The sequence below is a fragment of the Amblyraja radiata genome, chromosome 11 (genome assembly GCF_010909765.2).
Source record: "Amblyraja radiata isolate CabotCenter1 chromosome 11, sAmbRad1.1.pri, whole genome shotgun sequence".
In the NCBI taxonomy this organism is placed as follows: domain Eukaryota; kingdom Metazoa; phylum Chordata; class Chondrichthyes; order Rajiformes; family Rajidae; genus Amblyraja; species Amblyraja radiata.
The window spans coordinates 7,645,541-7,671,103 of NC_045966.1; the positions used below are offsets into that span (position 1 = coordinate 7,645,541).

The 25,563-nt window shown below is 45.6% G+C and overlaps 1 protein-coding gene across 2 annotated transcripts in view; it reads left to right on the forward strand.

Annotated features, from left to right (window-relative positions):
• The window catches only part of LOC116978249 (solute carrier family 22 member 5-like), a 111,478-nt gene that overhangs the window by 48,421 nt on the left and 37,494 nt on the right, over positions 1-25,563 (forward strand). The window contains exons 9-10 of one of the 2 annotated variants that reach the window (XM_033029249.1): positions 656-791; positions 2,537-3,561. In XM_033029249.1, the coding sequence (XP_032885140.1) occupies positions 656-791; positions 2,537-2,630 (230 nt within the window). In that variant the 3' untranslated portion in view covers positions 2,631-3,561. Of the gene's footprint in view, positions 1-655; positions 792-2,536; positions 3,562-25,563 lie in introns of those variants that run through there. The other variant, XM_033029250.1, reaches the window with a different exon arrangement.

Here is a 25,563-nt window from a genome sequence, read left to right on the forward strand (position 1 = left end):
TCACACCCTCGAGTACTGGAAACATACTCGTAAATCTTCTCTGTACCCTTTCCAGCTTGACAACATCTTTCCTTTAACATGGTGCCGAGAACCGAACACAACTCTCTAAATGCGGCCTCACCAATGTCAAATATAAGTGCAACATGACCTCCCAACTTCTATAGAGATAACTGAACACCCAGATCAGGAACTGTGAAAATAGCCCAAACCTGAAATTGGAAATGACTTGAACATATATTTTGGGGAAATACTGTACATTTGAGTGCATATATAGGGCGACACAGTGGCATTTCAGTAGTGTTGCTGCTTTAAAGCGCTTACAGTGTCGGACACCCGGGTTCGATCCCGACTACGGGTGCTGTCTGTACAGAGTTTGTATGTTCTTCCTGTGACCGCATGGGTTTACTCCGAGATCTTCGGTTTCCTCCCAAAAATGAACAGGTTTGTGGGTTAATTGGCCCTAGCGTGTGTAGTGTTAATGTGCGAGGATCGCTGGTCGGTCCGGACTCGATAGGCCAAAGGACCTGTTTCAGCGCTGTACCTCTAAACTAAACTAAACTACACATATTGGCCTCTGTTGTATGAAATGCTTTGATTTTTTAATATTCATTTGTTGATGTTCACTTGTAAGTAAATGTATGCTTTACTTTCATAGATGCTTATAAAGAGAACCTGCCGTTTATTGTGATGGGGGTGTTGATGGTGTTCTCAGCAATTGTGGTCTTGTTTCTGCCAGAAACATTCAACATTCCGCTTCCAGATACCATTAGCCAAATGCAAAAAGTTAAATGGTAAGTCAACGTAGTGTTTGCCATTCTCTTTAAAAAAAAAAGCTTCTTCCCTGGTTGGGAAAGGTGAAGAGGGATACGGGCCAAACGCAGGCAGGTGCAACTAGTATAGATGGGGCAAGGTCGGCATGGATAAGTTGGGCTGAAGGGCCTGTTTCCATGCTGTTTCCATACTATGAAATGACAGTCGCTTTAAAGGTTATTTATGGGAGGACTGAATTCAGTCATTCAATGAATCACATGTACCTAGGTACAGTGAAACGCTTTGTTTTGCATACAGCCCGTTAAAATCATTCAGCAGACCTTATCTATGCAGTACACAAGGGTTTATGGTGCTGACAAAATTACAAAACGTTCATCGATCAATCTTGCCATCAGCTTGTCACGGCGAACCAGGCCTGTTGCTGCACCTGGCCGCAGGGGCCCCTCTTCGCTCATGGTGACCCCTCCTTCGCGTCCCCCCTTTGTTCTCGACGGCCCCTTATCCCCTCCTCGCCCCCCCCCCCCCACCTTCACAGAAACCCTAGGGCGAGAATTGAGTTTTAAATGCAACTAGACCAAGTGCAGACCCGTTGGGTCTGCTCCCCTAACACAGCCGTTCCCTACCCGTAGCCCCCACGGGAGACGTGGTCCTCCAACTCAAGCGTCTCAGGAATGAGCAGTGCGGGTGTTTTTAAATGGCGTCTTTGAGGCGAGATGCGGGCGCCAGCAGCCGTTATGGTCGCTGGCCGGCCAGCAGGAGGCGACAAAATTAGTGAGTGGGGGGGGGGGGGGGGGGGAGAAGGATTTTATTAAAAATGTGTACATAAACACGACGAAATTTAATGAGGAGTGGATACCTGGAATGAAAAGTGAAATCTTTACCGAAATGGAAAAAAACTTGGCGTTTCTGGGTCTGACGTTGGCGTAGCAACGAATCAAAGGCTGGCAGCCACAAGTCAGAAACACACACAGCCAGCCAGCCAGCCACAGAGTTTTAATATTATATAGATATATATATCATCAATATATATATAGATAGATGAATCCAGCAATTTCTATCTGCAGATTTTAGGGGTGTTACAGTGACACAGCTAGTAGAGCTGATGCCTCACAGCTCCGGGTACCTGGGTTCCATCCTGGCCCCTGGTTCTGTCTGTGTGGAGTTTGCATGTACTCACTGTAGCTTGGTTGGCTATCTGTCTATGCTCCGGTTTCCTTCCACACCCCAAAAACCTGCAGTATAGTAGCCTAACTGGCCACACTCATAAACTAGTCGTAGACTAACTGGACACAGTAGTAGGTTAACTGGCCACACTCGTAGACTAACTGGCCACAGTAATAGATTAACTGGCCACACTCGTAGACTAACTTTAACTAACGTTAACATTAACTTTGGCCCACTGAGTCCACACTGACCAGAGATCCCCGCACACTAACACTATCCTACACACACTGGGGACAATTTACAATTTTACTAAGCCAATTAGCCAACAAACCTGTACATTTTTGGAGTGTGGGAGGAAACCAGAGCATCCGGAGAAAACCCACATGGTCATGGGGACAACATACAAACCCCGTACAGGCAGCACGCGCAGTCTGGATTGAACCCGGGTCCCTGGCGCTGTGAGGCAGTAACTCTACTGCTGCACCACCGTGCTGCTCAAAAATACTCTGGCACTGAACCTTGTTGAATTAAGACTAACCTGATTTGAATTTTTTTTTTAATATATGTCCATGGTTTATGATGTTTTTTTATTCCAATATAGGTTTAAAATTCGAAGATGTTCTTACTCGTATGTAAGTAAAACTAAAACAATCGGAGAAAACAATGTGGTGATTTTCAAAGAGGAAATGCTTTGAGCTCAGATCTTCACCAGCAGCCAAGGGACTGAGGAATTAATTGCCATTTGAGTCAGGCTCCAACTCTTCAGGAGTGGTAACACCAGAAGTGGCAACTTCTTCTGTTAAGATACAGAATGAAACTGAGATACCTGGCGATCACAGTGAAATTATCAGATTTTCTGCATGGAATAGGATTTGATGATTCTTCCAAAACCAATTTACTGGACCTTTTCTCTAAGGCATGGTGGAAATAGACATGAACTCTTTATGTTTTCTTGCATCCTATTGCATTATATTCCTTGGATATCTTCCTCTTTGTAGAGCAATTTATTAAATGCTATGAACCAATCCTTGACATCTACCCAGTGTGATGGTTTCCTACAGTCAAGGCTTTCTGTGATCAACTCTTCTTTCGTTTTCATTCCTCCTGTTTTGGTTCAAACTCCTCTCCTGCTTTAAGTTCAAAACTGGTCATTATATTAGGCGCCTTCTTTCAATTATCCATTTATCAGAAGAGGAATTTGTTGGCATTAGACCAAAGAACAGCACAGAGAAAGGCCTTTCAGCCCACAATATCCAAACATGATACTATATTAAACTTATCTCCTCTGCCTGCACGTGATCCATATCCCTTCATTCCTTACATATGCATGTGCCTATTTACATGCCACTATAATCTGCCTCCTCCACTACCCTTGGCAACACTTTCCAGGCACCCACTACTCTTTGTGTTAAAAGGAAATTTGTCCAACACATCTCATTTGAAAATTGCCCTTCTTAAACCTATGCCCTCTAGTCTTTGACATTACGACCCTTGGAAAAAAGGGTCTGACTACTTACCATGTCTATGCCTGTCATAACTTGAAATGCTTTTCAGGTCTCCCCGCGACCTTCGGTGTTCCAGTGACAACAGTCAATGTTTGTCCAACCTCTGCTTATAGCTAATGCCCTCTAATTCAGTCAGCATCCTGACTTTGCCTTCCATCACAGCGAGGAGGAGATTCACTGTGATGGATGTTTGTGTAAATTGCGTTGGTTGTGTGTCTTGGTTCTTTTCTTGTTGTATGACTGCAGAGACCAAATTTCGTTTGAACTTCATTTGAGGTTCAAAGGACAATAAATAAATTGTATTGTATTGTAAATCCCTTCTGCATCTAGGGAGAGTCTAGGACTAGAGGTCATAGCCTCAGAATGAATGAACGTTCCTTTAGGAACAAGATGAGTAGGAATTTCTTTAATCAGAGGGTGGTGAATGTGTGGAATTCATTGCCACAAAAGGCTGTGGAGGCCAAGACAATAGATATTTTTAAGCAGAGATAGATAGATTCATGATTAGTGTGGGTGTCGGGTTATGGGGAGAAGACAGGAGAATGGGGTTAGGAGGGAGAGATAGATCAGTCATGATTGAATGGTGGAGTAGACTTGGTGGGCTGAATGGCCTAATTCGGCTCCTAACACATGATCTTAGTATCTAATACAAGGCTTTTTTTAAATTAGGTGAATTTAATTTTCTCAATTACCTCAGAAGCATTTTGACCAGGTATGGGTGGAGTATATCTCTGAGTGGAGCCGCAGGAGATGGACAAGGTCTTCAATGAGTATTTCCTCTCTGAGAAATACATGAAGACTGGAGATAGACACTGGAGTAAATCAGCATCTCTGGAGAAAAGGAATAGGTGACGTTTTGGGTCTGAGCCATTCTTCAGACCCGTCTGTCACTCCCTGCTGTCTGAAGAAAATTTCTGACATGAAACGTCACCTATTCCTTGTCTCTAGAGATGTTGTCTGACCCGCTGAGTTACTTCAGCATTTCGTGTCCATCTAATGGGTAAACCAGCATCTGGTGATGTATTGAGGACAGTCTGTATTATGGTTGAGGAGGTATTGAACGTCCTAAGGCATAGGAAGGTAGACAAGTCTCCCAGGCCTGATCAGATATATCCAAATACACTGTGTGTGTGTGTGTGTGTGTGTGGGGGGGGGGGGGGGGGGGGGGGGGGATAGAGAAGAAATTGCCGTTGACCAGGCTGAGATATATGGTCTGTTTCCATGCTGTATGACTATGACTATAATATTTTATGCCTTTGGAAACTCACCATAAACAGAGCCTATGTATGGCCTTGATAAAGGGATGGGGCTGTCAACCTGTTAAACTTGATCTAGCATCAGGTATATCACTACAAACCTGTATTGTTCCTGGAGGGTATTACCAGTTGAAGTTCGCAGGGTTCATATTCAGTTCCTATGGTGAGATGTAAAAGAATTAGACTTAAATTACAAAGTGGTTTGCAGGTGATAGAAACATTGGCTTTGTGTTTATCAGAAAGGAGGAAAAGCTTACGAGTATAGTAAGTTATAGGTGGATTGATCAGTTTGGAAGAAAAGGGTCAAATAGAATTTAGCCCGGGGGGGGTGTAAGGTACAGTATTTGGGGAGGTGCAACCAGACAAGGCAAAGACCGCAAATGGACTTTGTCAAATGGAGGAACCGAGAGACCATGAAGTGCACATCCAGAGATTGAACATAGAAACGTAGAAACATAAAAAACAGATGTTGGCGTAGGCCATTCGGCCCTTCGATTCAGCACTGCTATTCAATATCATGGCTGATCATCCAAAATCAGTACCCCATTCATGCTTTCTCCCCATATCCCTTGATTCCATTAGCCCTAAGAGCTACATCCAAATCTCTCCTGAAAACATCTAGTGAATTGGCCTCCTCTGCCATCTGTGGCAGAGAATTCCACAGATTCACAACTCTCTGGGTGAAAAAGATGTTCCTCATCTCAGTCCTAAATGGCCTACCCCTTATTCTTAAACTGTGATCCCTGGTTCTGGACTCCCCCAACATCGGGAACATTTTTTACTGCATCTAGCCTGTTCAATCCCTTAATAATATTGTATGTTTCTATAAGATCCCCTCCCAGTGAATATAAGCCCAGTTGATCTGTTCATTCATCATAAGCCCAGTCGATCCATTCTCATTCTTTCATACTAAAGACCCAGGAGAGGGGCCAGAGGAGATTTACAAGAATGATCCCAGGAATGAGTGGGTTAACTTATGATGAGCGTTAGACGGCACTGGGCCTGTACTCACTGGAGTTTAGAAGAATGAGGGGGGACCTCATTGAAACATACTGAATAAGGAATGGCTTGGATAGAGTGGATGTTGAGAGGATGTTTCCACCAGTGGGATAGTCCAGGACTAGAGACCATAGCCTCTCCCTCAGCCCTCTGGCTCCTCCTCTTCCTTTATTATTCCCCCCCCCCCCCCCCACCCTGCATCAGTCTGAAGAAGGGTTTCAGCCCAAAACGTTGCATATTTCCTTCGCTCCATAGATGCTGCCGCACCCGCTGAGTTTCTCCAGCAATTTTGTCTACCTTCGATTTTCCAACATCTGCAGTTCCTTCTTGAACAAAGCATCAGAATTAATGGACGTTCCTTTAGGAAGGAGATGAGAAAGAATTTCTTCAGTCAGAGGGTGGTGAATCTGTGGAATTCTTTGCCACAGGAGGTTGTGGATATTTCTTAAACAGGGATAGATAGATTAGTACCGGTGTCAGGGGGTATGGAGAGAAAGCAGGAGAATGGGGTTAGGAGAGAGATAGGTCAGCCATGATTGAATTGCGGATTAGACTTCATGGGCCAAATGCCCTAATTCTGCTCCTATCACCTATGCTCTAATGACCAGGATCAGCACCCGGAGGAAACCCAAATGGCCTCAATCAGAATGTACAAACTCCATACAGACAGCACCTGAGGTCAGGATCAAACCCGGGTCCCTGGCACTGTGAGGCAGCAACTCTACCTCTGCGCCACCGTGCCGCCTTAAACAGTTGAAATAGCTGTTGCATTAAACAGCTAAAATAAGCCAGTGGTCTCTGAACCTCCTGCTGCTTGTTCAATCACCCCGCACAAACCATTTGTGAAAAAGCTTTCAATTTAGCTGCAGCAGTGTGGGCTGAACCACTGATGTCTGATCCAAGGCCCTGTTAATGAGGAAGGTTGGTCAAACACTGAATGCTCCCTGCATTTCTGAGGTGCCGTCTGTCTAATGAATGCTGTTTTTCACATGGAGCTGGGCTGATGCTGATGGTTTGTGGCCACATGAGCCATCTTGGAGTTACCAACTTCAACAAAGCTTATATAACTCTGCCAAAGGCAGGACCTGATCACAAAATGGACGGACTTCACACAACTATGAAACAGCAGGTCTTTTTAGTATTGCACAGCGAGCAGTTTATAGTGTTTCATTTTAAAGCATTGCTTTATAAAATAGACTGTAATTTCATCTGTGAAATGGCCCACTTATTTCTTGCTGGGAGAGTTATGATTTAGTGCTATTAAAACTTCTGCACATCAGCATTTTTAATTTGAACTCATATTTATATCATAGACTCTTGAAATTACCCATCACCCTTTGTGTAAAATAAAGTTGACCATCAGCTCCTCCATGTGCTTGTCCAGATGCTTCTTAAACATTGTGATAGTACCTGCTCCAATTACTTCCTCCAACAGCTCGACCATATACCTACCATGCTAATTGTAAGAAAGGTTTCCCCTCATGTTACTATTAAACCTTTCCCCCCCTCACCTTTAACCTATGTCCGTTGGTTCTTGATTCCCCTACTCTGGGTAAAAGACTGTGTGTTTACCCAATCTATTCCTCTCATAATTTTGTACACCTCTATAGGATCACCCCTCATCCTCCTGCTGCCCAAGAAATAGAGTTCTAGCCTGCTCAACCTCTCCCTAGAGCTCAGACCCTCGAGTCTTGGCAACATCCTCCTAAATCTTCTCCGCACCCTTTCCAGCTTAACAACAGTTTAGTTTTGTTTAGAGAAACATCGCGGAAACAGGCCCTTCGGTCCATCTCAAGAAATCCCAGAACATTATAAAGGACATTTCCCACCCCGGACACTCCCTGTTTGAACTGTTGCCGTCAGGCAGACGGTACAGATCAATGAGGACAAGGACAAACAGACTCAAAAACAGTTTTTATCCCACAGCAATAACTACACTTAATATAGCCACCAAATGAGCGCAGGTGCGCTACATACCAAAGGGATTGTGCAATCGACAGAAGAATGTGTGGTTGTGTGTTTATGCTTGTTTTTTTCATGTTATTTATTTTAGTTGTTTATTTCAGATTTACGTATCGTTAGCTTTTAGATAATGTGTGAATGGTGCACTGACTGGTTGGCATTTTTAATTTTGTTTTACATGTTTACATGTTATAATGACAATAAAGAACCTATACTATACACTGAGTCCATGCCGACCAGCGATCCCCGCACACTAACACTATCCTACACACACTAGGGACAATTTACAATTTTACCAAGCCAATTTGCCTACAAACCTGTGTGTCTTTGAAGTGTGAGAGAAAAGCAGAGCTCCTCCAGGAGAAACCCCCGCAGGCCCAGAGAGAACGGACAAACTCCATATAGACATCACCCGTAGTCAAGATCGAACCCGGGTCCCTGGTGCTGTAAGGCAGCAACTCTCTCGCTGCGTCACCGTGCCACCCAGTTATTCCATAAATGCAATGGAACCACTGCAGAAAGCAAGTGATATGTTTGTTTTTGAGTAAGAGGAATTATTGATGGCCACACAGCTTGGTGTGATTTTACTTGATAGCAAAATTGTTCAAGATTGATGTACCACAACAAACTCTTCCCGTTAAACATTTGTGTTAATGACTCATCAATCACATTTACCAAATTATAAAGGATGTTCCTTTAGGAAGGAGATGAGGAATTTCTTGACTCCGCGGGTGGTGAATCTGTGGAATTCATTGCCACAGAAGGCTACGGAAGCCAAGTCAATGGGTATTTTGAAGGCAGAGATAGATAGAATCTTGAATAGTACGGGTGTCGGGTGTTATGGGGAGAAGGCAGGAGAATGGGGTTAGGAGGGAGAGATAGATCTGCCATGATTGAATGGTGGAGTAGACTTGATGGACCAAATCGCCTAAATCTGCTCCTATTACTTATGAACTTATAACCATATAACAATTACAGTACAGAAACAGGCCATCTACCTGCACTCAGACCATAACCCTCCATTCCTTTCCCGTCCATATACCTATCCAATTTATTTTTAAATGATAAAATCGAACCTGCCTCCACCACTTCCACTGGAAGCTCATTCCACACAGCTACCACTCTCTGAGTAAAGAAGTTCCCCCTCGTATTACCCCTAAACTTCTGTCCCTTAATTCTCAAGTCATGTCCTCTTGTTTGAATCTTCCCTACTCTCAATGGGAAAAGCTTATCCACGTCAACTCTGTCTATCCCTCTCATCATTTTAAAGACCTCTATCAAGTCCCCCCTTAACCTTCTGCGCTCCAAAGAATAAAGACCTAACTTGTTCAACCTTTCTCTGTAACATAGTTGCTGAAACCCAGGCAACTTATGAACCTTAGATCTCATTAGGCCAGACTTCTGAGAAAGATTCAATAAAACACCAGTTTTAGGTCCAAGTTGAATCCTGAACATAAATGTTACCAGCTGCCAAATAAGAATCGGTTAGATTTGTCCAACTAATGACAAATGGACTTCTGTAAACTTTAGTCTCATGTTGTTGTTAGAAAATTATTATTGCTAATGAAACACGTTGCCATTTTCTTCCAAAAAAGTACTGGCTTGTCAGACTTGCCAGTACCAAAAAAGTACTGGTCATTCTGAAGAAGGGTCTCGACCCGAAACGTCACCTATTCCTTCGCTCCATAAATGCTGCCTCACCCGCTGAGTTTCTCCAGCATTTTTGTCTACCTTCGATTTTCCCAGCATCTGCAGTTCCTTCGTAAATATCTTATGAACTTACGACGACAAGAAGGTCAAAAACCTGATAAAAACGGACATGGGATATTTTCCTTATTTGGCTGAATTAAAGCATGGAAGGTTATGCCCCTGTCCCACTTAGGAAACCTGAATGGAAACCTCTGGTTTTTGTCAGTCTCCCTACCTGCTTCCACTACCTGCAACCTCCGGCAACCACCTGCAACCTCCGGGAACCGCACGGAAACCTTGGGTGGGGCGCAAAGTCTCCAGAGGTTTCCGTTCAGGTTTCCTAAGTGGAACAGAGGCATTAGAGCAGGAAGATTGTGATGGATCGGAGATCAGGATTGATCCCGGTCACTGGAGCCGTGATGTGACACAACTCTGCAGCAGGTAGTCCTGTTGCCTCACGGGTCAGTGGCCCGGGTTCGATTCTGACCCCTGAGGTTGTTCTTTGGGCTTTTACCTTTTCCCTGTGACTATATGGGTTTTCCCCAGATTACATAGAACATTGCAGCACAGGAGCAGGCCCTTCGGCCCAAAATGTCAGTGCCGTACAGAGCTTGACCAAGTGCAGACATGTGGTGGAATCAGGGATTGTGGTGGACCATGTGGTGGAATCAGGGATTGTGGTGGACCATGTGGTGGAATCAGGGATTGTGGTGGACCATGTGGTGGAATCAGGGATCCGAGCCTGTGAGAGAAGGGATGGCACGGTGGCATAGCAATAGAGTTGTTACTTTACAGTGTCTGGGTTCGATCCTGACTCCAGAAGCTGTCTGTATGGAGTTTGTACCTTCTCCCCGTGTCTACGTGGGTTTTCTCCGGGTGCTCCGGTTTCCTCCCACACTCCAAAGACATACAGGTTTGTAGATTAATTGGCTTTGGCCAAAATTGCAAATTGTCCCAAGTGTGTGTGTAGGATCGTGGTAGTGACGGGGTGATCACTAGACGGTGCGGACTCGGCGCATCAAAGGGCCTGTTTACACACTGTATCTCTAAAGTAAAAATAAATTCAGACCCTACAACCTTAACATAATTTAATTCCTATATATGCAGTCAGTAGTTATATGAATGAATGAATGAATGAATGAATGAATGAATGAATGAATATTTTATTGCCACATGGCGTGTCACAGTGAAACTCTTTGTTTTGCATACCCAACGTATGCAAATAGTCACCACATTAAGGAAGGCAACACAGTTACAAATTATCCCGCGCCAGGGTCTCCTTTGTTCTACTCCCCCTCTGCCCCCTTACCCCTCCACTGCCCCTCATGGGGGTCCCCCCACCCCTGGTCCTCCTTTGTTCTAAACCGCCCCCCGCTCCCCTCTGCCCTCTTACCCCTCCCCTGCCCCTCATGGGGGTCCCCCCAACCCTGGTCATCCTTTGTTCCAACGGCGCCTCAACGACTGCCGCCGGGTCCATTCCTGACGCCTCCGCTCCACCGACCTAGGCTTCAGCTGCGCCGTTCCCGGCCTCCTCCGTTCCTGTTTGACCTGTTTTTACAAAATGTTAAATGGTCAGCTCGACATAGATTACAAGACCTACACCAAACCCAAACCAATTAGGAGCAGACGAGGGCATTCGATCCAATTTGTGATCCCAGCTACAAAGACAGATGTGTACAGCAATTCGTTCTTCCCCCGCACAATTAAAGCATGGAATAATCTCCACCCAACTATAGTTACCCAACCAGATGCAACTAAATTTAAAGTAGCTCTTTCTTCCCAATAACCTTTTCTGGCTTAAGCCCTCCCTTCACCACCTCCAGTTTAAATTCCATTTGGAATATTTTGGAAGACCAAGAAATCAAGAACCAAGAACTGTCCAGCCTTCCGACGGAGCCTCCGGCAGTTCCACGCCCAGCGAGCTCTGGGTGGGTTTTACTGTCCAGCGAGCCGCAGCGCCTCGACAAAGGTCTCCACGGCTGTCTGAAACATCACCTTCTCCAGAGATGCTGTGGAAGCTGCAGTATGAGAATGGTTATGATAGCTGTACAGCACAACAACCTTGAGGCCCACTACAAGGTTCTTGATAGTCCTCCTCACTGAAAATTAAATAAAGGATTAAATAGTATGTACTTGTATTAGTATCATTGCATTTGTATTAGTGTTTACAGAACGTATTGTTATTGATGATAAGAAATGAGAAATTGTGCACAATTTCAAAGGTCAAAAGCTGTGTAAGAATTGACGTTGCGATGTGGTTCAGCAGCTGGGCCTGTGCTTCCCTCTTGTACATGAAGTGTGTTTTGGAAACAAATGCAAGTTGTCAGAGTCCAGTTGATTGGCAATGACAATGCTGCCTGACCCACTGAGTTACTCCTGCATTTGTGGCTTTTCCTTGGTAAACCAGCATCTGCAGTTCCTTGCTTCTACTTTCTATTCTGAAGGATCTCAGAGGTGCCAGGGGAGGGGAATGGACAGGCGATGATTGGTGTGGGGATCTTGGCGGGGGAGAGTTGGAAGAAGGAGGTGACCCATCTTCAGACTATTTGCAGCAGTGGGTAGGAAGCTGGAAGTTTTGTAGTTGTGTTCTTTCTCTCGGCTCCACATGGAATTCAGTGATGGAGCAGCTTTTTTTGGAAATGTTCAGGGTTACTCCAGCACTTTGTGTCTTTGCTAGTAAACCGGCATCTGCAGTTCCATTCCGCCTACTAATTAAGAAGTCCTGCAGGACCATTGCTTCTTCCCCAACTCAGATAGACATAAAATACCGGAGTAACTGAGTGGGTCAGGCAGCATCTGGAGAAAAGAAATCGGTGGTATTTCGGGTTGAGACCCTTCTTCATATTACAATACCTTGTTCATTCTGAAGATTTTATACTGTGAAATATTTACATTACAGATCCATCCATCTCATAGCATGAATCTACATCTGTTCCTGTGACTTGCTATTTAGATCCTGTATGCCAAGTCTTTGTGTGTGATATATTTTATATTGACAACTCATTTATTTTGCCTGGTGCCAAAACTCATCCTTTGCTCATCAAGGTGACAACATCTCAGTAAAACTCCCATTTCGGAGACTTAAGCCAAATGAAATCACACAGTCACATAAGCAAAATACTGAGATAAGAGATGTACAAAAATGACAAAGGTTCCGACAGTATTAGCAGCAGAACGAGAGCCGGAGCAGATTAAAACTTTGTGTGCAGGAAGGAACTGCAGATCCTGGTTTAAACTGAATCCAGACACCAAAAACTGGAGTAACTCAATGGGACAGACAGCTTCTCTGGAGAAAAGGAATAGGTGACGTTTCGGGTCAAGACAGGACGACAGTGAAACTAGTACAATGAATAGGATGGGAGAGGTATGAAGAGAGAGGGAAAGCAAGATTTATTTGAAGTTAGAGAAATCAATATTCATTCCACTGGGTTGTAACCTGCCCAAGCGAGATATGAGTTGCTGTTCCTGCAATTTGCATTTGACCTCACTGTGACAGTGAAGGAGGCTCAGATTTGGGGAATAAGTTTGTTTTAGTTTATTGTTGTCCCGTGTATCAAGGTACAGTGAAATGATTTTTTAGTTGTGTGCCATCCAGTCAGCGAAACGACTGAACAAGATGACAATCAAGCCGTCCACAGTGCACAGATACAGGATAAAGGATATAACACTGCCCAATGAGATCCAATTAAAGATAGTTCCAGGGTCTCCATTGCAGTAGATGGGAGGTGAGGGCCTCTCTCATTTTGGTGAGAGTACAATTCAGTTTCCTGACAACAGCTGGGATGAAACTGTCCCTGAATCTGAAGGTGTGTGTTTTCACACTTCTGTACCTCTTCCGGAAGTGGCGGTGCTGCCCAAACAGCTGCGGCTCACCTGCAGTACATCTGTATTTTCTTTTTTGTTTTCTTTTGTCCTGTTGTTTAGTTTATTCAGTTTATTTTAGTTGTGAATGTGTGGGGGGGGGGGGAGAAATCCTTTGGGTGGGATGCGACCTTTTCTTGTCGTATCCCCTGTCTCCGTCTGCGCTGAGGCCTAATCGCGGAGCTGGCGGCCTCCAACTGGGACCGACCTCGATGCTCCCAGATAAATCAGAGCCAGGACTAACCAACGCAGGGCTGGACGACTTCAGGGCTGTGGTGGCGTTGCGGTGGCGGCGACCCGACTTCGGAGCCTCGGAGGCTCGGCCAGTGGAGCTCACAGGTCCCAGGTTGGTGACCAGTTTTCTGGATCTCCCGCAATGACAGCTTCGTCTGCTGGACTGGCGGGTGGCAGTTTCGGCAGCTTCGGCCGCCCAGAGCCGTGGAGTTTGAACCGGCCCGTTCGCAGAGCTCGGATTCGGCCGCGGGACTTACCATCACCCGGCGGGGGGCCAACACCAGAAGCCTGGATCGCCTCAACACAGAGGGAGACGAGGAGGGAAGAGGCAAGGACTTTAAGACTTTTGCCCTCCATCACAGTGAGGAGGTGCCTGGTAGATTCACTGTGGTGGATGTTAACCTGTGTTAAGTGTGTGTTTTGTTATTTTATTCTATGTTATGACTGCAAGGTATACCATTTCGTTCAGACTGAAATGTCTGAATGACAATAAAGGATACTTTTATACTTTTATACTCTTACTGATAGGAGAGGGGAGCATGGGGAGTGACTTCAAGAACTATTCCAAGTATTAAATCTCAGTCCAAAGAAGGGTCCTGACCCAAAACGTCACTCATCCTTTTTCTCAAGCTGCCTGACCCGCATTAGTTACTTTGGCAATTTGTGTCTATCTCTGGTGTAATCCAGCATCTACAGTTCCTTATTTATCCAATATCACCATCATATTGTCGAGGAAACTGGCTCCCTGTTGGTGCTGTAAAATACAGCCCTCTGGTGGTAGATATGGAAAGCTGCAAGTGTTCATACATAATACAACACTGCCATCTGGTGTCTATGCGACGAAACTGCAAGTGTCCATACATAGGTACAACACCGCCATCTGGTGTCGGTGTGAGCAAACTGCAAGTGTCCATACTGCGGTACAACACCGCCATCTGGTGTCGGTGTGAGCAAACTGCAAGTGTCCATACATAGGTACAACACCGCCATCTGCTGTAGGTGTGAGCAAACTGCAAGTGTCCATACAGCGGTACAACATCGCCATCTGTTGTCGGTGCGGCAAACTGCAACAGCGTAATGTTAGGTACAACACCACCACCTGGCATTGGAACACCAACAGCCCGCGGAGGGTGGCCGTGGGAGAGTGGGGGCTGTCCCGAGCGATGCACACCTTCGGCCGCTTTCAACTTGGTGCTTGGGTTCAGATTGCCCAGTCGCCTATGGCTTGTGTGGGGAAATGAACCCCACGCTCCTGTCTCCCCCTTCTCACTCCCCTCTTCTCTCTCTCCCCCCCCTCTCCCTTCTTTCTCTCCCCCTTTCTCTCTCCCATCTCTCTCTCTCCCTTCTCCTCCTCTCTCTCTCTCCCCTCTTTTCTCTTCCCCTCTTCTCTCTCCTCCTCTCTCTCCCCTCTTCTCTCATCCTCTCTCTCCATCCTTCTCTCTCCCCCTCTCTCTCTCCCATCTCTCTCTCCTCTCTCTCCCCCTCTCTCTCCCATCTCTCTCTCCCTTCTCTCTCCTCCTCTCTCTCCCCTCTTTTCCCTTCTCTCTCCATCCTCTCTCTCCCCCTTCTCTCTCCCTTCTCTCTCCCTCCTCTCTCTCCCCCTTCTCTCTCTCTCTCCCCCTTCTCCCCCACTGCTCTCCATTCTCTCTCTCCCCTTCTCTCTCTCCTCCGTCTCCACCCGCGGGAGCGTCCCACAGTCACTGACCGCGATGCACCGCCATCGGACCCCAAGCCCCACACCAGGGTGATTACCTCCCCTCCCCTTTCTCCCATCTCTCTCTTCCCTTCTCTACCCATTCTCTCTCACCTCTTGGTGTGGAGGTTGGGGTCCGATGGTGGTGCATCGCGGTCAGTGACTGTGGGATGCTCCTGCGGGTGGAGACGGAGGAGAGAGAGAAGGGGGAGAGCGCGGGGGGGGGGAGAGAAGGAGCATAGGGAGGGGAATGGTATCCGTTATTGCCGATTGTCCGCTATAGCCGAGTAATGATTGTCAGTGTATAAGTGGTAGACACAAAATACTGTAGCTGTTGGTTAGAGTCATAGAGTGTGGAAACAGGCCCTTTGGTCCAACTTGCCCACACCGGCCATGTCCCATCCACACCAGTTCCACCTGTAGGCTGTGGGCCGAGCAGCTTTATTCCAGTGTTTCATGACCCAAGTCACAGAACGACATGAAATTTTCACATATTGTGTAAAAATATTATATAAATCACCCCTGAAACTCGTCATGAGCAAGACTTGCACATTTTTATTAAATTAGAGAAAACCCGGAAAATTTGGGGGTATTTCTAGTCCAATCAAAGCACGTTTAACATTGAGTTGTATGCCAGTTGGCCAATCACGCGCTTTGCTTCAGGCTAGCACACAACATAGCTGAGAGGACTTGACTGATGCCTGTTTTACTGGAGATTCCGATGAAGGTTCTTTCTAGTTTTGTGGAATACATGTCGTGGAAACTTGATAAGCAGGGTAATTGAATTTAGTGAGAAAAGCATTAAGAAGGCTTCTTCTTCTTTTCGTGTCTTTGAAGCTGGTTGGTTATATGACAGTTTCCCATTCCTTTACACAGTCCTTTGCGGTTTTATTGAACACTGCAAGATCCTTTGGGCTGCACTGGTTGGGTAGTAGGGGGCAGACAAGGCAGTGCTGCATTGTATGGCCCTCTTCTCCACATTCACAGGTGGTTTGGCCAGTTTCATAGCCCCATCTGGCCAAGCATTAAGAAGGCTGAAGAATGTGCTGCTAAGTTGATAGAAGAGGAAGAAAGTCTTGAAAGCAAAGTCACTGCTGAGGTGCTGCAGTCAAACTTTGTGAATCAACTGGAACTGAAAGGTAAGATCTAAAGTCTGAATTCATGAAAATCTATCTGTATGGACTTTAATTAATTTAATTGCACCCTTTAATAATGTGAAAAAATGAGATTTGGAAGCTGTACATTCACTCATTCATTCATTCATTCACATTCATTCATTCACTCATTCATTCATTCAATCATTCATTCACTCACTCATTAATTTCACTCACTCACTCATTCACTCACTCACTCACTCACTCATTCACTCATTCACTCATTCACTCATTCATTCATTCACTCATTCATTCATTCATTCATTCATTCAGGCTGGCACACAACCCGGACTCGGGGCTGGGGCAGCGGAAGCGGCCACTGTCGTGGTTTTAAGACTCAAAGTTTGGATCAGATGACACAGACACGGAGAAATCTTCAAGAAGCCGAAAAGCCTTTATTTGCAAACAATTTTGGCTTGGAACATTCAGAGACAACACGGCCTGTTCGCTCTCTAATTGCTCTCTGATTCATAAAACCAGACAGCTTTTTATTACAGTTTTAGCCTTATCTTCGGCTACTTTGGCATGCATGCTTCTGTAACTTTAATCTCTCACTATGTATTTGCCCTTTAACTTTAATCTCTGAGCTACCATGGTGTTCTAGCTAAAGCAAAAATAAAAAATAAGAAGCAACTTGTTTTTGTGCCTTGATGTCTGATCACATAAAAATAATGTTTTAAACATATTGGTAAAAGTAAGAAGTAACTTGTTTTAATCTTCTATATAACTTCTATATAAACTTCTATACCACCCGGCCTCGGAGCTGGGGCAGCGGCAGCGGCAGCGGCAGCGGCCACCCGACCCGACCGCGGGCCCAGTGGACGACATCGTCGGGAGCTCACAGTCACAGGTTGGTGACCTGTTCTCCGGAGCTCCCGCAACAACAGCTGCGTCCGCTGGACTGGAGGGCCGCAGCTTCGGCAGCTTCGACCACCCCGGGCCGCGGACTTGAACCAGCCCGTTCGCGGAGCTCGGATTCAGCCGCGGGACTGACATTACTTACCATCGCCTGACGGGGTCACAACATCTGAAGCCTGGATCGAAGCCTCGGCGCAGAGGGAGAATAAGAAGGGATGAGACAAAGACTTAAGACTTTTGCCTTCCATCACAGTGAGGAGGTGCCTGGTGAACTCACTGTGGTGGATGTTAATTTGGTATAATAATATACAGTTTAAATGGAATACAACACAGAAATAGGCTGCCATGGTGTAATATGGGCATTGGCCACTAGATGGCACTTACTTTCCAGATTTCATTTTCTAATTAGTTTAATTAATTAATGTGCAACTTTTGGCAATGACGAGTTATGACATCCTTCTCAATTATATTTCATCGAAATCTGTGGAAAATTTCATGCAGTTTGGTGGCTTGGGTCACGAAAACCGATTTCTAGACACATTTTTGATGCTCGGCCCACAGCCTACTGCCTGTATTTGGCCCATATCCCTCTAAACCTGTCCTATCCATGTACCTGTCTAAGTGTTCCTTAAACATTGCGATCGTACCTGCCTCAAGTACTTCCTCCAGCGGCTCGTTCCGTGCACCCTCGTTAATGCAGCTCGTTCCAGAGCCCGGGCCGCGGGGGGACAAATCAGACCCGCTGATCGACATGGAAGCCTCAATGAGGTCGAGATCAGCCGCCTCACCCGGCCTAGGTGCCACAGTTTAGTGTTAGAAGCCCTCGTACCCCCTGTGGAAGCTGCAGTATGACAAAGGTGAAGATAGCTGTACAGCACAAGGTTAAGGTAGCTGTACAGCACAATGTGGAAGCTGCAGTGTGACAAAGGTTGAGATAGCTGTACAGCACAACAACCTTTAGATATTCATTGACGCACATCGATGTTCCTGATAGGTATTCATTGAACTACCACAACTGTTTGGGATTGGTATTCCTTGACGCACACAACTAGGTTCTTTATATCGAAAATTAAATAAAGGATTAAATAGCATGTAGTTTTAGTTGTATTTGTGTTGTTGCATTGGTATTAGTGTTTTGAAACCTTATTGTAATTGATGATAAGAAATTAGAAATGGTGCACAATCTCAAGGGTCAAAATCTGTATAAAAATGTGACCGTTCGTGTAGAATTTCAGTAGTACAGCAATTGGGCCTGTGCTGCTCTCCTTGTGCACAAGTAAATAAAGTGTGTTTGGAAATCGAATGCAAGTTGTCAGAGTCCAGTTGATCATCGCCAACATCCCCGTGGCCGTGTGGGTTTTCTCTGGGTGTTCCGGTTGCCCCCCACACTCTGAATATGTACAGGTTTATAGGTTACCTGGCTTCGATAACATTGTAAATTGTACCCGTGGTGTGTAGGATAGTGTTAGTTAGCGAGGATCGCTGATCGTCGCAGGCTCGGTGGGAAGAAGTGGGTGATGTTTCGGGTTGAGACCCCTCTTCAGACTTCTTCACCCATTCCTTCTCTCCAGAGATGCTGCCTGCCCCACTGAGTTACTCCAGCATTTTTGTCCATCTCTGTATGGAACTGCAGGAGATGGGCAAGGTTCTCAATGAGTAATTCACCTTGGAGAAAGACATGAAGACTGGGGAACTTGGAACGGTGAGTGGAGATCTTCTTGAGGACAGTCAGTATTACTGTCAAAGAGGTGCTGAATGTTGTAAGGCATATGAAAATAGACAAATCTCCTGGGCCTGACCCAATATATCCAACCACACTGTGGGAAGCTAGAGAAGAAATTGCAGGTGCCCGGGCTGAGATACGTAAACCATCATTAAATATAGGTGAGGTGCCGGAAGACTGGAGGGTGGCAAATGTTTTACTTCAGCTTAGCAAGGGCTGCAAAGAAAAGCCCCATAACTATAGACCAATGGGCCTAACATCTGTGGTGGGCAAATTACTGGAGAGTTATCTGAGGGATAAGATATGTCTGCATTTAGTTTAATTCAGTTCAATTCAGTTTAATGTATTGGCACATGTACTGAGGTGCAGTGAAAAGCTTTTGTTGCATGCTGACTAGTCAGTGGAAAGACAATACATGATTACAATTGAGCCATCCACAGTGATACATGCTCGTCAGCATGGTTTTGCACGTGTCTCACAAATCTGATTGAGTTTTATATTCTTGTATTTAAGTATGATTGTGCTTATGGAAGTATGTGAAGATTTTGACTGAAATGATTTAAAATAAAATAATTTCTCTGTATCTATGAAGTATCATTAAACTATTGAGATGCGACTAATTATTTACAATGTGCATTTTAACATGATTTTTATGTTACATTCATGCTGTCCTGTTATGTTCTGTCATGTTATGTTCTGCAGTATTGTTGTGGAATAAATAGAGTGGTGCAGTGGTGCAGAGATACAGCTGCTGTTTCACAGCACCAGAGACTTGAGCTCGATACTAACTGCGTGTGCTGTCTGCGCCGACCAGCGATCGCCTCGTATACTAGCATTATCCTACTCACTAGGGACAATTTTCAATTTATAGAAGCTAAATAACCGACACACCAGGTCTTTGGAGTGTTTGAGGAAACCGGAGCATCAGGAGAAACCCCACCCAGTCACGGAGAACGTGCAAACTCCATACAGACAGCACCCGTAATCAGGATCAAACCCGGATCTCAGCCGTTGGTGCCACATGCTGGTTTATACCGAAAATAGACACAAAGTGCTGGAGTAACACAACGGGTCAGGTAGAAAAAGGAACAGGTGGCGATTATGGTCGTCTGATAAAAACATAGAAAATAGGTGCAGGAGTAGGCCATTCGGCCCTTCGAACCTGCACCGCCATTCAATATGATCATGGCTGATCATCCAACTCAGTATCCTGTACCTGCCTTCTCTCCATACCCTCTGACCCTTTAGTCACAAAGACCACATCTAACTCACTCTTAAATATAGCCAACGAACTGGCCTCAACTACCTTCTGTGGCAGAGAATTCCACAGATTCACCACACTCTGATTTTCTCATCTCGGTCCTAAAAGACTTCCCCCTTATCCTTAAACTGTGACCCCTTGTTCTGGACTTCCCCAACATCGGGAATAATCTCCCTGCATCTAGCCCGTCCAACCCCTTAAGAATTTTGTAATTTTCTATAAGATCCCCCCTCAATCTTCTAAATTCTAGCGCGTACAAGCTGAGTCTATCCAGTCTTTCTTCATATGAAAGTCCTGCCATCCCAGGAATCAGTCTGGTGAACCTTCTCTGTACTCCCTCTATGGCAAGAATGTCTTTCCACAGATTAGGTGACCAAAACTGTATGCAATACTCCAGGTGTGGTCTCACCAAGACCCTGTACAACTACAGTAGAACCTCCCTGCTCTTATACTCAAATCCTTTTGCTATGAATGCCAACATACCATTCACTTTCTTCACTGCCTGCTGCACCTGCATCCCTAATTTCAATGACTAGTGTACCATGACACCCAGGTATCATTGCTGAAGGGTCGCGACCCGAAACGTCACCTGTCCCTTTTTCTGTAGAGATGCTGCCTGAGCTGCTGAGTTAATCCAGCACTTTGTGTCTATCGTGGGTAACCGTAGTAGGTATCAAAGTACAACTTGTTTAACAGGCAGATATTATAGATATTATGGGAGAAATTTAAGAGAGCAATCTTGTTTCAGAGATAAATGGTTATCAAAGATGTCACATGGTTAACCACAAACCTGGACCTAGCGCACACATCTTAATTCTTTCTTCATTTAATTTAGACTTTAGACGTTAGAGATATAGCACGAAAACAGGTCTATTGTCGGCAATATTTAAATGGTCTTTGGCCCTAAGGCATTTAATCCACCCTATTTCTACTAGTCTGAAGAACTAATCTACTCAGTCTGAAGAAGGGTCTCGACCCGAAACGTCACCCCTTCCCACTCTCCGGAGATGCTGCCCGTCCCGCTGAGTTACTCCAGCATTTTGTGTCTATCTTCGGTGTAAACCAGCATCTGGATTTCCTTCCCAGTTACTTCCACCAGGAAATGTTGCTGTTTAATACGGACGGTGTTTCCAGAACCTGTTGCATTATTAGTGCAATGAGATAAATGATCAGTATTTTGGAACAATCCTGCTCAACAACTTCAGGTCCACCCACAAGGTTGAAGCCCTCCAGGCATCCGGAACCAAGGCGCAGTTAGCGCCGCGTCTGCAACTAACATGCGGGATTACGATGAAATTACTGCCTTCCTGGGGGAATGGGGACCGGCTCAGAAACTCATCTTCCTGCTCTTGACTGTCAGCTTTATTCCCAACGGTTTCGCCCCGTTCACTATCATCTTTGTCGGGGATACCCCAGAGCATCGCTGCTCGATTCCCGGGAATCTCAACCTCAGCCAAGCCTGGATGAACAGAACCATCCCACGGGTGCCAGGAACCCAAGTCCAGTACAGCCAATGCAGTCGCTACCGCTTGGATGTGATCAGGAACCTCTCGGAGGTGTTTCCAGACCCAGATCTCCTCAACGTGTCCGGGATCGAAGAGGAGCCGTGTTTGGATGGATGGGATTACAGTCAGGACCAGTACACCTCCACCATCGTCTCCGAGGTTTGATTCAGACTTACGACCTGAAACGTCCCCTGTCCGTGTTCTCCCGGGGAAGCTGCCCGACCCCGAGTTACTCCAGCACTTTGTGTGCACTTTGTTTACTGAGTTACTCCTGCACTTGCTATTCTGGAGGATCTCAGCAGGCCAGGCAGCATCTGGGGAGGGGAATGGACAGGCGGCGTTTGGTGTGGGGACCTTGGCGGGAGAGAGCTGGCGGAAGGAGTTGCAGGGAAGGAGTGGGACAAGAATGGAGAGCACAAAGTGCAGGATTCAGGAGCGGAGACCGGTGAGGTCAAATGAACAGACTGGGATTAGTTCGGGCGTCAGTGGTTACAGAGAGAAGGCAGGAGAATTGGGTTAAGAGGGGGAAATAAATCAGCCAAAATTGAATGGCGGAATGGACTTGATGGGCCGAATGGCCTAATTCTGCTCCAATCACTTCTGAACTTTTAACCAGGGAAATACCATCCTCGTTTGGTCTGGGGAGGGAAGGGTCGAGGGCTGAATTGCAGGAAATGGAGGAGACACGGGTAAGGGCATCTTCCACACTTGCCGGGTAAGTGGGCGAGGGGGAAAGGGGACAACATTTCCTGAAGAAAGGGGACATCTCAGATGTCTTGGAATGTCAAGTCCCATCTCATGAGCAGATGCAGCAGAGATGGAGGAACCTCATGATTGCTAGTAAGAGGCAGTTTGGGAAGAAGTGTAGATAAAAGGTGGATGTGGGTGGCAGTGGATGTGTAGCAGATGTGTTTGGATTGTCTGTCACCTGAGATGGAGACAGAGAGATGGAAAAAAGGGGAGATGTGCCAGAGATAAGGAATTCGAGGGGGGGGGGGGGGAACATTGATGGTGATGTTGATGAAATGAACATCATGTCATTTGATGCATGGTCCTGCATGGATTCAGGAGACAAACCTAATGCACTTCTGCTACAGATCCACTGCCAGCCACATCTACCTTGACAACACTTCTTCCCAACTTGCCACATACTAGGAATCCAGAGGAAAATGGGTTGGGGAATAACGCATGTGTAGAAATATGTGTCTGAAGAAGTGTTTCTACCTGAAATGTCACCTATTCCTTTTCTCCAGAGATGCTCCCTGACCAGCATTTTCTGTCTTTCTGGGTAATAATACATCACCGATTTTCCGACAACTGGTGGTCTGCTCCCCCTCCCGCAAACTGAAAAATATCCCCCCCCCCCCCCCAGGCCGTGACCTCCGTTGGTCCAGAAAATGGACAATACAGCAAGGCTGTGGAACCAAGGGTGCCGTAAAATAGAAGGTGGACATTTACCTGGGTACAATTGGAACAATGAGCATTCATCATAGCCAAGGAAAAGACAGACAGAGCCGGGGCCGATGTGAAAATCCGTGGTTTCACTGATTTAAAGAAAGCTAGAGGAATCAACAGAAATGTTGTTGAGGATGAGGATAGACACGGCCAGGTGGAGGAGTGTGTTTAGTTCTGGGAAGCTGGTGGCCACCGATCTGGGAAAAGTAGAAACATAGAAAATAGGTGCAGGAGTAGGCCATTCGGCCCTTCGAGCCTGCACCGCCATTCAATATGATCATGGCTGATCATCCAACTCAGTATCCTGTACCTGCCATCCCTCCATACCCCCTGATCCCTTTAGCCACAAGGGCCAGAATCAGTGCCTTGTTCAGCCACAATCCAGAATCAGTACCATGTTCCTGCTTTCTCCCAAGAGCTATATCTAACTCTCTTGAAAACATCCAGTGAATTGACCTCCACTGCCTTCTGTGGCAGAGAATTCCACAGATTCACAACTCTCTGGGTGAAAACGTTTTTCCTCATCTCAGTTATAAATGGCCTACCCCTTATTCATAAACTGTGACCCTTGGTTCTGGACTCCCTCAATATTGGGTACATGTTTCCTGCATCTACTCAATCCCTTATTAATTGTATATGTTTCTATAAGAATCCTCTCATCCTTCTATTTCCAGTGCATACAAGCCCAGTCACTCAATTTTTTCAACATTGCAATAATGGCCTTCGTAAAATTAGGAGAACAAAACTGCACACAATAGTCTAGGTGTGGTCTCACCGGGGCCCTGGAGAACTGCAATCGGACCTCCTTGATCCTGTACTCAAATCCTCTCACTCTGAAGGCCAACATGCCACTAACTTTCTTCACTGCCTGCTGTACCTGCATGCTTACTTTCAGTGACTGATGTACAAGCACACCCAGGTCTCGTTGCACCCACCCTTTTCCTAATCTGACACCATCCCCCTTCTCTCACCTCACTCACCATCAACAACCCCGCAGTCACATCTGTTGAGTATTTTAAGTTCCTGGGAACCATCATCTCCAAGGATCTTAAATGGGGGGCCACCATCGACTCCACAGCCAAAAAGGCACAACAGAGGATGTACTTCCTGCGGCAGCTGAGGAAGCACAATCTGCCACATGCAATGATGGTCCAATTCTATACGGCCATCGTAGAGTCTGTCCTCACCTCCATTGTGGTCTGGTTTGGCTCAGCCACCAAGCATCACATCCGGAGGCTGCAGCGAATCGTCCAACCAGCTGAGAAGGCTATTGGCTGCAACCTTCCCTCCATTGATGAACTGTACACTGCAAGGGCTAGGAAGTGAGCGGGTAAGATCATCTCTGACCCCTCTCACCCCACAAACTCTGTGAATCGCTTCCCTCTGGAAGGTGACTCTGAGCTGTCAAAGCTGCCGCAGCCAGACATAAAAACAGCTTTTTTCCACGAGTAGTAGCTCTACTCAATAACCAAAAATCTGTAGCCTTCTTTTGCTCTGGTATTTTATTTAATTCACATGTTTAATTGATAATGTTTTATTATTAATGTTTTATGTGTCATTCCTAACTGTCACTGTATGTCATGTTGTATGTGAATACTTGGCCAATAAACTTATTCATTCATTCATTCATTCATAATATGCCTTCTAGTTCTTGCCACCAAAGTGGATAAACTCACATGTATCCACATTATACTGCATCTGCCATGCATCTGCCCACTCACCCAACCTATCCAGGTCACCTTGCAGACTCATAGCATTCTCCTCGCAGCTCACACTGCCACCCAGCTTTGTATCATCTGCAAATTTGGAGATGTTACATTTAATTCCTTCGCCTAAATCGTTAATATATATAGTGAATAACTAGGGTCCCAGCATGGAGCCTTGTAACACCCCACTAGTCACTGCCTGCCATTCTGAATATGACCGGTTAATTCCTACTCTTTACTTCCTGTCTGCCAACCAGTTCTCTATCCATGTCAATACCCTACCCCCAATACCATGTGCTCTAATTTTGCACATTAATCTCTTGTGTGGGACCTTGTCAAAGGCTTTTTGAAAGTTCAGATACACCACATCCACTGGCTCTCATCTTATCCATTCTACTTGTTACATCCTCAAAAAATTCCAAACCATTATTCAAGCAAGATTTCCCTTTCATAAATCCATGCTGACTTTGACCGAATCTGTCTGCTTTCCAAATGCACTGATATTACATCTTTAATAATCGACACAAGTATCTTCCCCACTAACCACATGTCACGCTAACTGGTCAATAATTCCCTATTTTCTCTCTCCCTCCTTTCTTATAAATTGGAGTTGCATTAGCTACCCTGCAGTCCACAGGAACTGATCCAATCAATAGAACATTAGAAAATGATCACCAATACAACCACGATTTTGATAGCTTTCTCCTTGAGTACTCTGGAATGCAGACCATCAGGTCCTGGGGATTTATCTGCCTTCAGCCACAACA